This window comes from Stegostoma tigrinum, chromosome 3 (genome assembly GCF_030684315.1).
Source record: "Stegostoma tigrinum isolate sSteTig4 chromosome 3, sSteTig4.hap1, whole genome shotgun sequence".
NCBI classification, from domain to species: Eukaryota; Metazoa; Chordata; class Chondrichthyes; order Orectolobiformes; family Stegostomatidae; genus Stegostoma; species Stegostoma tigrinum.
In genome coordinates, this window is record NC_081356.1 from 66078821 (window position 1) to 66094829 (window position 16009).

General features: G+C 40.3%; 1 protein-coding gene across 3 annotated transcripts in view; it reads right to left on the reverse strand.

The window, feature by feature from the left end:
- Nucleotides 1–16009, reverse strand: part of pcsk5b (proprotein convertase subtilisin/kexin type 5b) — a 374824-nt gene that overhangs the window by 303803 nt on the left and 55012 nt on the right. For all 3 annotated transcript variants that reach the window (XM_059644647.1, XM_048526886.2, XM_048526885.2), the window contains exons 3-5: nt 8923–9036; nt 6808–6951; nt 329–405 (exon numbers count right to left, since the gene is read on the reverse strand). In XM_059644647.1, the coding sequence (XP_059500630.1) occupies nt 329–405; nt 6808–6951; nt 8923–9036 (335 nt within the window). The remainder of the gene's footprint in view (nt 1–328; nt 406–6807; nt 6952–8922; nt 9037–16009) is intronic.

A 16009-nucleotide genomic window follows, 5' to 3' on the forward strand; every position in this document is an offset into this window, starting at 1 on the left:
TAAATAAATTAGTTCTGAGCCTCTAACAGATGAAAAGTTAACTTTAGAGTATGAAAGTGGAATATTACACATGATATTTATCTCTACTAATTTGTGTAACTCTATGACCACTTTGAAATGGTTCATAAACATAATTGTTGTGAGACTCTGCTGAAAATGCAACTTGTAGCTTAGAAGGCATTGAAAATTTGAGCTCCAAATCCCTAATTTTCTTTCAACATTAAGAAAGGAAAACAAAGCTAAATTGAGAAAGTTCAGCATTAGCCAAGTTCAACTGAAACTGTTTGTGGAAGACAGGTGCTGAAACAGAAATACGCATTTCCCTTACTTGTTCTCATTGCTGGCATCATAGCGAGGCATGGGATCCCAGTCATTTCCATTGACATCAAAGCTAGCCATTTGATCCTACAGCAAGAAGGGAAGAAAATCACACAACTACTTTAATAAATAAAGTCACTGTAAAATTCATGCATTCTTAAAAGGTTTTCCATGCATAAATCATTCAACTTAGCTATATAAGAGTTGATGGGAAATGTGTGTTAATATCATCCCCCAGGCCTCATGAGAATAATAAACAAATGAGGTTTTGGATGACGTACACCATTCCTTGGACAGAATTGTTCCAAGATTACTGAAAATGTTAAAGCATTCCAATAGTTTCAGCCAACACTTCTTGGCAGTTAGAATCACTGTGGATGGAAGAATGAAAAGCAGCAAGTTTTGGAAATATTAAATGAATAACAGAAAATGTTGGCAATTACCAGGTATACAGAAAGGAATTAAAAAAAAAGGAGAGGGTGGTCCTTATCAAAGTTATATGTCCCAAATGTATTAACTTGTCTTCTACATAGATACTGACTGGCCTTTTACATCCAGCATTCTCCTATTTAATTCATTGTCACTGTAGTAGATGCAAGTTTCCATCAATGTGGTGGGATACACAGTAGAATCTTGCAGGTATTAACGCCTATGACAAGGTAATAATGTGAGATTACAAGGATAATGTGCATGAAATTAGGGATATGGCAGCATATTGACTCAAGGGAAGAAAACAGATGATATAGTTCTTCCACAGAAAGGACGAAACTACAAAAAGGATATTGATTAAAATGGGGATTAGATTTAAAAACGTGGCATATGAATTTAGTGTCAGTAAGAAAGAGATGATGCATTTTGGTAGAAGAAATAACTGCAATAATTATACTCAATGGAAATAAATAAGCTTGGTGCTGCAGAACAGCAAGTGAATTTTGGAAAACAGGTTCACAGAACATTAAATGCACAAGAAATTTGTGGGAAGCTAGGGACGTGATTGCTGGGCTCCTTGTTATGATGCTTGTATCATCAACAGCCACAAGTGAGGTGCCAGAAGACTGAAGGTTGGCTAACATGGTGTCACTATTAAAGAAAGGCTGTAAGCAAAACCCATGGAACTACAGAAAACTGAGACTTACATTAGTGGTTGGTAAATTGTTGGAGGGAATTTGGAAGGACAGGATTTACATGCATTTGGAAAGGCAAGGGCTGTTTAAGGATAGTCAAAGGGCTTTGTGGACAGGAAGCGGTGTTTGAGTTATTTGAAAAGGTGACAACAAAAGATTGATGAAGGCAGAGCGGTAGAAATATGATTCCACAGATTGCTTAGTAAGGTTAGATCACATGAAATCCTGGGGGAGCTAGCCAATTGGATGCAAAATTGTCTGAAAGGTAGGAGACAGAGGGTCATGGTAAAGGGTTACTTTTCGGACTGAAGGCCTGTGACCGGTGTACCACAAGAACCGGTGCTGGGTCCCCTGTTTTCCAAATCATTTGTATAAATGAACGCGTATACGGGTAGAATGGTTAGTAAGTTTGAAGATGACACAAAACAGGTTGTGTAGAAGACAAAGAAAAAGATCTCAAAGTACAATGGGACTCTACTTCCTGTACCAGCGTGCCATGGAGGTACCTTATCAAATACCTTACTAACATCTACATGGGCAACATCCACTGCCCTTCTCTCAATCATTCTTGTCACCTCTTCAAAAATACTCAATCAAGTTGGTAAGATTATGATATTTCCCACACAAACCTACCTATCACCAGCAAGTCCATTCGCTTCCAAATGTGAATAAATCCTGACACTCAATATCTTCTCCAACAGCTTCCCCGCCACTGATGACAGGCTCACTGGCCTGTAATTACCTGGATTATCTCTATTTCCTTTCTCAAGCAAAGGAACAACATCAACCATTCTCCAGTCCTCTGGAACCTCACCCGAGGCCAAAGAGAATGGAAAGACATTTATTAAGACTCCAACTATTTCCTCCATTCCCTCCCTCGGTATCCAGGGATAGATCCCGTTTGGCCCTGGGGACTTATCTACCTTAGTGTATTTAAGGCACCCAGCACTCCTTTCCCTAATCTCACCTGGACTGAGAAAATAGCAAAGGCTTTTTACTAGGGTTGGGGATTCCAAAACTAAACAGCATAGGTTTAAGTTGAGAAGGAAAAACAATTTAAAAAGTGCCTGTGGGACAACTTTTTCATGCAGAGGGTAGTGCATGTATGGAATAAGCTGCCAGAGGAGTGGTAGACGCTGGTACAATTACAACATTTAAAACGCATCTGGACATGTACATGAATAGGAAGGTTTAGAGTGATAAGGGCCAAATGCTGCCAGATAGGACTAGAACATATTGGGATTTCCAGTCAATGTGATGAATTGGACTGAAAGGTGCCAGAGGGCCATTATCAGATAAAGGTGCAGTGATACTGGGCAGTTGAAGGGCTCCTAGGTATTCAGCAATTCTTCCAGAATGATGACTCCCATTCTGATCACAGTCCTCCAGAGTGACAGGGGTCTCTGTGGCCGAAGCTGAACAGCTGGAATTCCAATGGCTGGAAGCAGGTTGCGTACTGTGTTGGCAATTAGTATAATGCTTTCTGGCTGAGCCTGTCATAACACAAGGGTATGTGAACTGTTAGCATTTTAAACTGAGTTCACTTCCATTAAATACATTTAAGATTCATTCCGCTCACAGTCACATGTTCAGAAACATCTGGTGCACTTAGATGCCCATTGACAGTTTTTCTATTGGGTCAATGCAGGAAAATCTACTTTTTTCACTGGGACTCGAGATTGCAAGATACGAGTCCAGTTTGTCAGAATCAGTCCCATTAATGGAAAGAGGAATTTAGGATTGATGTAGTCTAGGGATGGACAATAAATACTGGCCAGCCAGCAATACCCACATCCCAAGGATGAATTTCAAAACAAGTAACGATTTCTGTCTGTGTTATTATAATAGAGTGTATTCTGAAAATAATGTTTACTTGTAAAATTCACAAAGGATTTTACGGAATGGTTCCCAGAAGTCAAATGGCTAACCTTGTGGACTTCAGTTGATATCATGGCAGGAATATTTATCTCAGGGAGGAGTTACAGTTGACCGTTCAAAAACCATAGAGTCTTAAAGATATACAGTACAGAAACAGACTCTGCAGTCTAACTCGTCCATGCTGACCAGATATCCTCACTTAATTTAGACCCATTTGCTAGCATTCGAGATGCAGGAACTGAGGGCATTCTGGCTAAGTTTGCAGTCGATGCAAAGATAGGTAGAGAGACAGGTAGCACTGAGAATGTGGTGAGACAGTAGAAGGATTCGGACAGGTTAGGAGAGTGGGCAAAGAAGTGGCAGATGGAGTAGAACACGGGAAGTGTCAGGTCATGCACTTTGGCAAGAAGAATAGAGGTATGGGCTATTTTCTAAATGGGGGAAAAATTCAGAAGTCTGAAGTGCAAAGAGACTTGAGGGTTCTAGTCCAGAATTTTCTGATGGTAAACTTGCAGGTTGAGTCAGTAGTTAAGAAGGCAAATGCAACTTTCATGGAATTCATTGCCAGGGAGCACAGTGGAGGCCGGGACGTTAAATGTTCAAAGCAGAGATCGATAAGTTCTTGATCTCACAAGGAATCAAGGGCTACGGGGAGAGTGCAGGGAAGTGGAGTTGAAATGCCCAGCCATGTTTTAAATGGCGGAGTGGATGCGCTGGGCCGAATGGCCTTACTTCCACTCCTATGTCTTATGGTCTAACTTTCGCATTTATTTTGAGAGGGCTTGAATGTAAAAGCAGGGATGTACTTCAGTGTGTTTCCATGCAGTATGATTCTATGATAAACTTGTTATGAATGACTAATGAATTCTAGATGTTGCTTTAAATACAAGTAACCAAGATATAATAATGAGTTAATGTAAAACATTAAATTGCAGTGAAATTACTGTGTTCATATCTATAATATAAGCAGCATCTTGGAGATTTTTCAGGGAATACAACCATTTCACTAAAATGCTAACTGGTAAGAAGAAATATCACTATGAATTAGGCTTAAAAGAAAACTACTTTTTCTACCACAACAATCACAGTGCAGATTATGGGGCCATATACAGAACCCTTATAATGCAGAAAGAGGTCATTCAACCTATTCAGTCTGCATTGACCCTCCAGACAGCACTCCACCCACGTCCAGGCAGGACCCTACCCTATCCCCATAACACCATATTTCCCATGGCTAATCCACATAGCCTACGCATTCCCGGAAACTACAGACAATTTAGCATGCCAATCTACCTAACCTGCACATCTTCTGGTTGTGGGAAGAAACCTGAGCACCTGGCCAAAAGCTAAGCAAACACAGGGTGAATGTCTGCATGGAGTTTATACAGTCGCCCAAGGGTGGAACCAAACTTAGGTCCCTGGCACTGAGAGTCGTCACTGCTAACCACTGAGCCACCATGCCACCCCATAGAAAGAATAATAATAGAAATAATAATAGAATAATAATGATAATAAAATAGGAGCGTATTGAAAGAATGGAAGAATGTGCATAAAGGCAGACATTTCTAGTAGCTGTGGCTTCAGCAATGAATCACAGCTACATGATTAACTGTTCAGTACCTAACTGATGGTAGAAAAGACATCATGGAGAGTGTTGAGAGCCTGTAGAATCTGAGTTAACATTCAGTTAGCAACTCAGGAACATTTACCGAAGGTTTAATGAAGGAAGAGATAATGAAGTGATATGGATAAAAGGTTCAGTAAATGTAACTGGAATTATTAGCCTGGCTGGATGGTACATGTTGACTTGAACTGATTGAATTTAATTGTCCGTATATGCATATTATTTTTTGTGTGTTTCCACAAGGAAAACAATAACTGAAACAAGTGCCACCCGTTTTTGGAAAGGTTTTGTTAAAGGTGCAGATTAGATTAGATTTCCTACAGTGTGGAAACAGGCCCTTCAGCCCAACAAGTCCACACTGCCCCTTGGAGCATCCCATCCCCCTATAACCCACACACCCCTGAACACTATGGGCAATTTAGCATGGCCGATCCACCTAGCCTGCACATCTTTGGACTGTGGGGGGAAACCGGAGCACCCGGAGGAAACCCACACAGACACGGAGAGAATGTGCAAACTCTGCACAGACAGTTACCTGAGGTTGGAATCGAACTCGGGTCCCTGGTGCTGTGAGGCTCCAGTGCTAACCACTGAGCCACCATGCCGCCCGTGTATTTTGGAATCTTAAACAAGATGCTTCAACAGAAATCAAATGCTCAAGCAACTTGAAAGAATGTCCAACTTGATCCAGGAAAGATGCAATTCTTTATTTAACCATGCTCAAATTCTATTTAATGTTGCATGGGAAATTGGCATAAGGACAAAAGGGGAAAGAGATTGACTGGGTAACCATAGAATATGGAGCAAGAAATTCCAAAGCTCCCTTAGTTCCGAACTGTCCAGATTCTGTCATAAGGATGACAAACTCCATTCCCATCTGTACAATTTCACAGTTCTAAGAGCAGGACTGAATCCCTAAGCCAAAGAGGAATTTCGGCTGCTTGTCTTAATTAGTTAGAGTTAAATTCACATTTTAGTTAAATATCAAAGAAGAATTGCATCGTCTGAGGACACATGATACTCTCCGCAGAGTTCTCCCTACATCCTATCTAAAACAGAATGTCTGATCATTTGTCTCATTTGCTCTTTATGGAGTAATGTTATGTGCAACTTGGCTACAAGGTTTACTTTAAACCATGCACGTTGTGCTTCAAGAACAATCTTCTAAGTACGGTACTTAGGGTACGATAGGGTGATGACATAAATCCAATAGGTTCACCGACATAAATTAAAACTTAATTTATAGTGAATAATGTCATTTCTCGGTGTACAAGGGGGCTTGAAATAACAAATGCATTTCCCCAACAGAGAAAACAATGAGCAAACCTGTTTCAATTTGAGGGAGAGATTCTACATTTGAGGCCCAAAAAATCCTTGCTGGCAAGGAATTTCTGAGCCTGGAAAGGAAATATAGTGCATCCTAATCATTAGTACTTATAATGTTACATCAGTAGCACATCTATTGTGCCTATTCGAGTCAATCAGTAGCAATATTCTAAAACAAAAAAAATTACAAATCGAATGAAATTGAAATGTTCTAACTTGTAAATGGATTCTTGGGATAAGGGGAAGCAATAATCACAGTCGCCATAATTATCCCTTGTTGCCCAACTATAGTAGAACCTGGCTTCACAAACAGAAGTTTGCAATTAAGTGAAATGGGAGAGTGCTCAAATTCCACTTGTACATATGCTTATGGGTCCAAATTCCCAAAAGGAAGCAGTGACAAATTCTAAAACCCTAAGGTGAGTTATCTTAGTTTCTTTTTTGTGTCGTAACTCCAACTTACAGTATGACTCAAATAAGTCTTAGTACATTTTTGAAAGGCATTTGCCTGAAAGAGCAATTGAAAACAAAACATACATAATTCTGTTGCAAGTCAGGGTGGTTCCTCTCAATGCCATCATCCAGAATCGTTACCACAACATTTCGACCCGTATAGCCCCTCCGCCAAGCACCTACTATGTTCATATCTGATTGGCAGTGATGAGTGTCATCATTGCAGTGCTAATGGGTAGAGAGAAACAAAAAGGTTTAAAGTTACTATTAAATACAAATACGAAACTTTACATTCTAGAAAACAGTTTAAGGCGGAAGAATAATGAAATATTCTCAAGAAACAGTGACAAAACAGTTTGCCCAACAGGAAGGAAAGATTTTACTTTTATTTGATATTTATTCCGTTAATCATTTCAGCCCCAATTTAAACAAAGCCTCCCTCCACATGCACAACTGTCTTTTTTATATGCCACCTTGCCCTTTTCTCTTGGGTTTTAATCTGCGATCTTCTCACACTACAGTGCAAGAAGTCAAATTAATTGTGCAGATGCCAGAACAAAGTCAATTCAAAAATAAGAACATAGGAACAGAAGTAGGCTACATGGACTCCTGTCCTTGTCCTGCCATTCAATGGGAATCATGGGACATCAATGATCTAATTTCATATTTCTATCATATGCCTTAAACCTCAATGTTTTCAATTTTTGAAACTAAGAGATTGATATATTTAAATCCAATTAACAGCCATTTGCAGAATAGAGTCAAAACATCTACCATTGTTTATTTGAAGAATTAATTTCTAATTTCACACCTGAAAGGTTTGTCTGTAATACTTGAAGTACAGACCCTGCTCCCATATTCCACTTGCAGTGGAAAAGGATTATCTTTATCTGTTTCTCTTAATATCTTATGAACTTCAAACAACTCACACCAGACTTCCTAAACTTAACAGAATATATCCATTGTTTTGTTCACCTTTCCCTGTAATTTAACCACTGAAGCTCAGGTATTGTTCTAGTTAATCTACACCCCTAAGTTAATATATCCTTTGTATGATGTGGCATTCAAAATGTCTCAATACTTCAGGTGTAGTTTGGAACTTTGTAAAGCTAAAAAGCTACAGCTTTTACAAACTTGTATCTAAGTTCTCTGCTTATAAAAGCCAACACTCCATTGGTCCTTTCTATTTTTTTCGTGTACCTGTTCACAACATTAATGTGTGTGTTTGGATACACTTAATTCTTTGGACCTGCCCGTACTATTTTAGGTGTTCACCCTGTTCCATCCTTTATAGGTCTAAAATGTTTGCTGACAATGAAAAGCAGCTGCCAGGGTTTCGCCCGTTTACCTGATTAATCAAAATCCCCAATTAGAACAGTACTAAATAATTTAAAAGATGAAAGCAGAGAAGATGGTAGCACAGTGGTAATATTAATAGACTCGTAATCCAAAGTGCGAGGTCAATATTCTCAACACATGGGTTAGAATCCTATCTTGAGAAATGAGGCTGTTTCAATTCAATAAAAACAATCTGGGAATTTAAACTAAAAAAAAGGCTAGTCAAAAGGTGACAATATAACCATTGCATAATTGACTTTTAAGGAAGCAAGTCTGCCATCCTGATCTGGTCTCGCCCACACGTGATTCGAAACCCCACAACAATACAGTTGACCCTTAACTGCCTTCAGTTAAAGCACTAATAGGAATGGCAATAAATACTGGCTCGAGTGATGCCCACATCCCATAAATGGATGAAAAAAAAGCTACAAGAAGGGCAGGAATATAGCAGATGAAAATTTATCAATAAATACGAGATGATACATTTTAAAAGAAACAGAATAAATACACTTGATAATTTAGGAAGGCAAGTGACCAAAATTCTCAAAGGATTAAAAACAGTACCTCAGGATACAGGTGAGGAACAAACCAATGGAATAATGAGTATTTTTATGACAGGAGGCAATAGAATAAACAGACTGAGGTGCAATGTTGACCAGAATTGGAGTATGGTGTACACTTTGGAGCTCCAAAACAAAAAACTACAAACATTTCAACATACAACAAAGCCAGTAAAATTGTGATTTGTTTTTTAAAGTCACAATGAACAGAGGAAAGTATTGTTGAGGAAGGAAAGTGATGTGGAGAATTACATAAAACGAGATACAAATAGAATATTAAAATGAAATTTATCACACTTACTATGTACCACATGCTTGACCATTTAGGATCATTGAAGTAAGGATACTGAGGGGCTCCAGCTTTAAAATCTCTCTTTATTCGTCGTTTTACCACCTGCTGCTGTATCCATTCCACCTGCCAATATACAAAGTAAAGAGAAACCAGAAATGAGCAATGGTTGGAGCCAAAATGTGTACTAATTTTAAAGTACAAGGCCCACCAGTTTTAGTGAATACAAGTAGTTTCATTTTGTATCAGAAGTTCACTGTTTCAAGATTGTACTCTCAATGTAGTATATTGGGATTTTTGGACGGTGTTTGACAAGGTACTTAAATTATATTGCTTAAATAGATAAGATCCCATGGTGTTGGGAGTTGTGTATTAGCATGGACAGAGGATTGGCTAACTGATAAAAGACAGTTGGACAGTGGTGCTGTTCTAGGATGACAACCTGTCACAAGAATCATCCTGTACCACAATTATTGCCCATATACATTAAAGGACTTGGATAAAGAAAGTGAATGCACGATAGGCAAGTTTGCAGTTATCCCAAAAATATATATGTGAGAAATCAAACAGGAAGTATGGCACAAAGGCTGCAGAGAGATATTGATAGGTTTACTAAATGGGAATAAACTTGACAAATGGAATATAATGTGAAAAAATGTCACGTTATGCATTTTGCCAGGAAGAGGGGGAACTGAACAAGATTTAAATGAAGAGGGAGTGCAGAAATCTACAGAGGGCAGCAAGATTTGCGTGGATCACAAAAAGCTTACATGCAAGTTCAGCAGGTAATATGAAAGGCAAACGAAATTCTGGGCTTTATTTCAAAGGGAGTGGAACATTTCACAAGGCACAAGTCAGACCATAGCTGGAATAGTGGGTCCCCTTTCTAAGGAAAGAAACTGGCATTGGAAGCAGTCCAGAGAAAAGTCATTAAGCTTGTACCAGGTATGGAGGGAATGTTTTATAAGAAGTGGTTGACCAAGTTGGGCTTGTACTCATTGGAATTTAAAACAAATGAGAAGCAATCTTATTGAAACAAAAATTCGTAGAGGGTTTGACAGGATAGTTGCAGAAAGGTTGTTTCCCTTCATGGGAGAATGTAGGACTAGAAAGCATAATCTCGGAGTTACGGGTTGCCTGTTTGCAACACAAGGTGAGGAGGAATTCTTTTTCTGAGGGATGTGAATCTATGGAATTCTTTACCATAGAGGGCTATTAAGGCCAGGTCATGAAGTATATTCAAAATTGAGATAGGCAGAAATTAAAGTAGCTGAGGAATCAAGGTTATGGGAAAAATATTGAAAAGTGGATTTGAGGATCGGAGAGCAGTGGGATTCACTGAAAAGCAGTGCAAATGTGTTGAGCTGACCGAACAATTTCTGCTCCTTCATCTTATGGTCTAAGTCCGGGAGATCTATCAATTTGCTACATCAGTAGCTTCTAAAATCTGCAACAACTTCTCCATTACATTGCTTCTCAGCTTTAAATGAAGCTCACTTCACCTCAGTACATTCATACCAATTCAATGTTTACACCAGATTTGCTTGGTAACTTGCAACTTTTAATAAGAGAAAAGCAGCTACAATGGTGAAAACTCAATTCCAGTTTATACTTAGGAAGCTACAAACCACAGTTTCCTGATGTGTGTGCGTAATAATAGGTTAACATCCAATTTCCACATTATCACACAAAGTGAATTTTCTTATTAAATAAACTGAAGCAGCAAGAACATTCAATCACATCTTTCTACTTTATCTCAAAATAAAGCAGCAAATAAGGTTCATCTTTTTTGGGGTAAGAGGTGAACAGAGGAGCAATTATTGACATGTGAAGTTAATACGGAGTGGATTTTGGAAACATAAAAGCTTTCTCTCAATTGTGCACAATTTTGAAGCTAAAATTATTTTCTAAAATAAAAAAAATCAGGCATCTTCACTAAACCTGTTAAAATATTTTTCTTAGGTGGATGTTAACCTCAACTCAATAACAAGTTTCAACCTCAGTCTCGCCAACAGTGAGCCATGGGACCACAGTATGAACTTAACAATCTACCACCACTTGGGTCTCCTGTCAGGAGATCCAAGAAAAATAAATATTTGAAAATAAAGACTTGCACGCAAATTAAAAACTCATATGCCATTTCAGAGACCCAAGCAAGCAGTACTTTCCAGCAAAGGAACATAGAAATAATTTAAGTCCTGTGTTACAATGCAAGCCATAAATTGTATCTATATTTCAGTAAGTATTTACAGTAGTAGTTCAAGCATGAAGTCTTATCCACAGATATATTACATATGTATTTTTAAATCCAAAAATAAAAACTGCCATTATCCACCATCACTAGCCACTTCATTTACTTTCACTGACTCTTCATTTGACCTTTCAAAGGTGAGTATATTAATTCAAACACAAGTTGGTCTTTATTAGTTTGCACTGTACTGAACTTTAAGAATATAAAACACAAGAAATAAGAGGAGGAATAGGTAATGCAGCTGTTCAGCAGCTCCAGCACATGATACCATCATGGCCGAACTTTGATTTCAACTTCATATTTTCATGTAATCCCCTTATTCCTGATTCCTGAGGTAAGAAACATCTCTATCTTAGCCTTAAATATATTCAGCCATGAAGCATCTACAGCACTCTGGAATAGGCAATGACAAAGATTCATTACTTTTTGAGAGGAGAAATGTCCGAGTCCTTGATGTTTAGCTTTTTATCTTGAGACTGTGTCCACCTATTCCAGATTCCCCAACCACAGGAAACAACCTTCCAATGTTCCTTTTACAGCACATTTAGAATTTTGATTGCTTTAGTAAGATTACCATCTTTATTCTTTGGAATTTAAATGAAGGCTTAATTTTCTCAGCCTCTTGGGACATCCGTCATCTCACAGACCAATCGTGAATGTTTGCTGCACTGCCTCCAATGCAATCACACCATTCCTTCAATATAAAAGCGAAAAAGGCATACAACTGAAAAATGTTTTCTCACCAGCACCCTGTACAACTAACAATTCCAAAATGCAAAAAGCAGCTTTTGGACTAAAACAATAGAGACAGGGTGCTAACTAAAAGTGTAATGAATTCATTATCTTTCTTTATTTTTCTGTCCTTAGGGTGAAATGAATTTTATTTCAAATATTACAAGTAGCATGGCAATATTTACAATAGAGATAATAAGATGTAGCTCTGGATGAACACAGCAGGCCAAGCAGCATCAGAGGAGCAGGAAAGCTGACGTTTTCTGAAAATTTTCTGAAGCAGGGTCTAGGCCCAAAACGTCAGCCTTCCCGCTCCTCTGATGCTGCTTGGCCTGCTGGTGTTCATCCAGCTCCAAACCTTGTTATCTCAGATTCTCCAGCATCTGCAATTCCTACTATCTCTTTATTTACAATATATTAGGGAATAGCTGAGGAGAACAAGGGAATTTAGCAAGCAGAAATCCACACAGTCTCACACCTTTCAGTACATCCTGGCACACTTTTCAGCCAATAAGGCCTTTAGAATTGTAGTCGCTGCTGTAATAGGAAGAGGCCATTCAGCCCCTTAAGCCTGTCCAACAATTCAACTGGATCATGGTTGTCCTGAAACTTCATTCTACTACCCAGGCTCCAAAATTATTGATATCCCTACCTAAGGAAATTCAATCTCAATTACAACGTTGCAAAGAAATCTATCCTCTGCAGCTCAGAAGGTGTGTGCATGACAGGAAGAGTATTACTACAAGTTTCACTGTTCCGCTTTGTGTGAAGAAGTGCTTTTGTGACATTATTCAAGAGCAGCCTAGATCCAACTTAGAGACTTACCCATTTGCCCTGGAATCCTTCCCCAGAAGAAACAGACAGAAACTATCTGCCCCGTTGTTTTATTTATCCTCTAAAGCATTTGCATTAGATCATTCCTTAATCTCCCTCATTCAATGGCATGCAAGAAGATGCCACAAACAGCAACAGGAACAATCAATTTTAATGTTATTTGTTTGAGAGATTAACATTGATCAGGATACCAGGGAAAACGACGACAGCCATCTGATCTTTGATATCAATGCAAGAGGACAGATACAGCCATAGTTTACAAAGTTAACATTATTCAAGAAAAAGGAGGAAGAAAAATGAGGAACTGAAAGATCAGTTAACCTGACATCAGTCGTCAGAAAAATCATCGTAATGAGGAGGTGGCAATATCATTTTACGAAAGGCAAGTAGTTTGAGATAAGTGTATTAAGAAATTGTTGACGAATTAGCAAGCAGGCTAGATAATAAGGGAAGCAATAGACATAAAAAGCTCATGTATTTCCACAAAGCACTTGGATTTGTCAACAGACAAGAAGCAGACACAGTGGGAATGATTCAGGATTTTTGCCCAGTTGGTGGGCTGTAATTAGTGACCTAGTACAAGGATTGGTGATACAGTCTCATGTATTTACATTCTATATTAATGACTTAGGTAAAGATACCAAGAGTAACACTCATGCTTTCTTACAGTTCAAAACCAAGGAAGAAAGTAATTCATGTGAAGGGCATAATGAGCCTATAAATAGATATAAAATGTGAGGCTGGATGAACACAGCAGGCCAAGCAGCATCTCAGGAGCACAAAAGCTGACGTTTCGGGCCTAGACCCTTCATCAGAGAGGGGGATGGGGAGAGGGAACTGGAATAAATAGGGAGAGAGGGGGAGGCGGACCGAAGATGGAGAGTAAAGAAGATAGGTGGAGAGAGTATAGGTGGGGAGGTAGGGAGGGGATAGGTCAGTCCAGGGAAGACGGACAGGTCAAGGAGGTGGGATGAGGTTAGTAGGTAGATGGGGGTGTGGCGTGGGGTGGGAGGAAGGGATGGGTGAGAGGAAGAACCGGTTAGGGAGGCAGAGACAGGTTGGACTGGTTTTGGGATGCAGTGGGTGGGGGGGGGGGGGTGGTTTTGGGGGGGGAGAGAAGAGCTGGGCTGGTCATGTCCGCGTCTCCCGTATTTCCCGCAACACATCCCTCACACCCCGCCCCCGCCACAACCGCCCAAAGAGGATCCCCCTCGTTCTCACACACCACCCTACCAACCTCCGGATACAACGCATCATCCTCCGACACTTCCGCCATCTACAATCCGACCCCACCACCCAAGACATTTTTCCATCCCCACCCCTGTCTGCTTTCCGGAGAGACCACTCTCTCCGTGACTCCCTTGTTCGCTCCACACTGCCCTCCAACCCCACCACACCTGGCACCTTCCCCTGCAACTGCAGGAAATGCTACACTTGCCCCCACACCTCCCCCCTCACCCCTATCCCAGGCCCCAAGATGACATTCCACATTAAGCAGAGGTTCACCTGCACATCTGCCAATGTGGTATACTGCATCCACTGTACCCGGTGTGGCTTCCTCTACATTGGGGAAACCAAGCGGAGGCTTGGAGACCGCTTTGCAGAACACCTCTGCTCAGTTCGCAACAAACAACTGCACCTCCCAGTCGCAAACCATTTCCATTCCCCCTCCCATTCTCTAGATGACATGTCCATCATGGGCCTCCTGCAGTGCCACAATGATGCCACCCGAAGGTTGCAGGAACAGCAACTCATATTCCGCCTGGGAACACTGCAGCCATATGGTATCAATGTGGACTTCACCAGTTTCAAAATCTCCCCTTCCCCTACTGCATCCCTAAACCAGCCCAGTTCGTCCCCTCCCCCCACTGCACCACACAACCAGCCCAGCTCTTCCCCCCCCACCCACTGCATCCCAAAACCAGTCCAACCCGTCTCTGCCTCCCTAACCGGTTCTTCCTCTCACCCATCCCTTCCTCCCACCCCAAGCCGCACCCCCATCTACCTACTAACTTCATCCCACCTCCTTGACCTGTCCGTCTTCCCTGGACTGACCTATCCCCTCCCTACCTATACTCTCTCCACCTATCTTCTTTTCTCTCCATTTTCGGTCCGCCTCCCCCTCTCTCCCTATTTATTCCAGTTCTCTCTCCCCATCCTCCTCTCTGATGAAGGGTCTAGGCCCGAAACGTCAGCTTTTGTGCTCCTGAGATGCTGTTTGGCCTGCTGTATTCATCCAGCCTCACATTTTATTATCTTGGAATTCTCCAGCATCTGAAGTTCCCATTATCTCTATAAATAGATATAGGTAGGTTAAATGGGTGGCTATCAAGGTGGCAGATGGGGTGTAATGTGGGGAATTATTTTGGTTTTCTGCTCTTAGAATGAAGTGTTTTAAAAAATAATAGAACTCTTAAATGTTGATGTTTAGCAAGCCTTGGGTATACTCTTATAAAAGGAACTGGGAGTCAACATACAGGCAGATCAAGTAATTAGGAAGACAAATGCATGTTGCAAATTATTGCAAGGTGTTTCGAGTGTAAAAATAGTTGATTGTACAGGGCTCTGAGGAGACCACTCATTGACCTGCTTAGATTTCCATGTCTGTAGCATGATATACTTGCACTGGAGGCAGTCAAGCAAAGGTTCACTTCATTGCTTCCTGAGATGGAGCTGCCCTATGATGAGGCAAGATTAAATAAAACCTATACTTTCTGAAATTCAGAGGATTGCAGCGATTGCATTGATATGCAAAAGATAATGACACAGCGTGATAATGTTGCCTCCACTGGCTGGAGAATCTGGAACGCAGGCAGAGTCTCAGGACAAGGGGTCAATCATTCAGTGCTGAGATGACAATAAAGTCTTTTCACTTAAACGAGCTGTGAATCTTTGGAATGGTCTTTCCCAGGCAGCTGTGCATACTCCATCGTTGAGTACATCCAAGGCTGAGATGGACAGACTTTTGGTCTTTCAGGAAATCAAATAAGCAACTGGATTAGAAGCCTAAAATCAATCATTAAATAAAAAGGAGGAGGTGGCTTGTGGAGCCAAAATGGTTTGGTCATGATTCTTTTTCTTATGTTGTTGGGTATTCACTTCTGGCAATACAACACTTCCTCAGTAGTACACCAAAATGTCAGTCAGCTCTTGAATGAAATTTCAGTCCATGATCTTTTGACTGGGAGGTATGAATGCCATTTACTGTGACAGGCATGGTTCAAGAAGTGAAAGAAAACAGTATTTTACTAGTTAGTAAATCCAAATGCCTAAATGATTGCT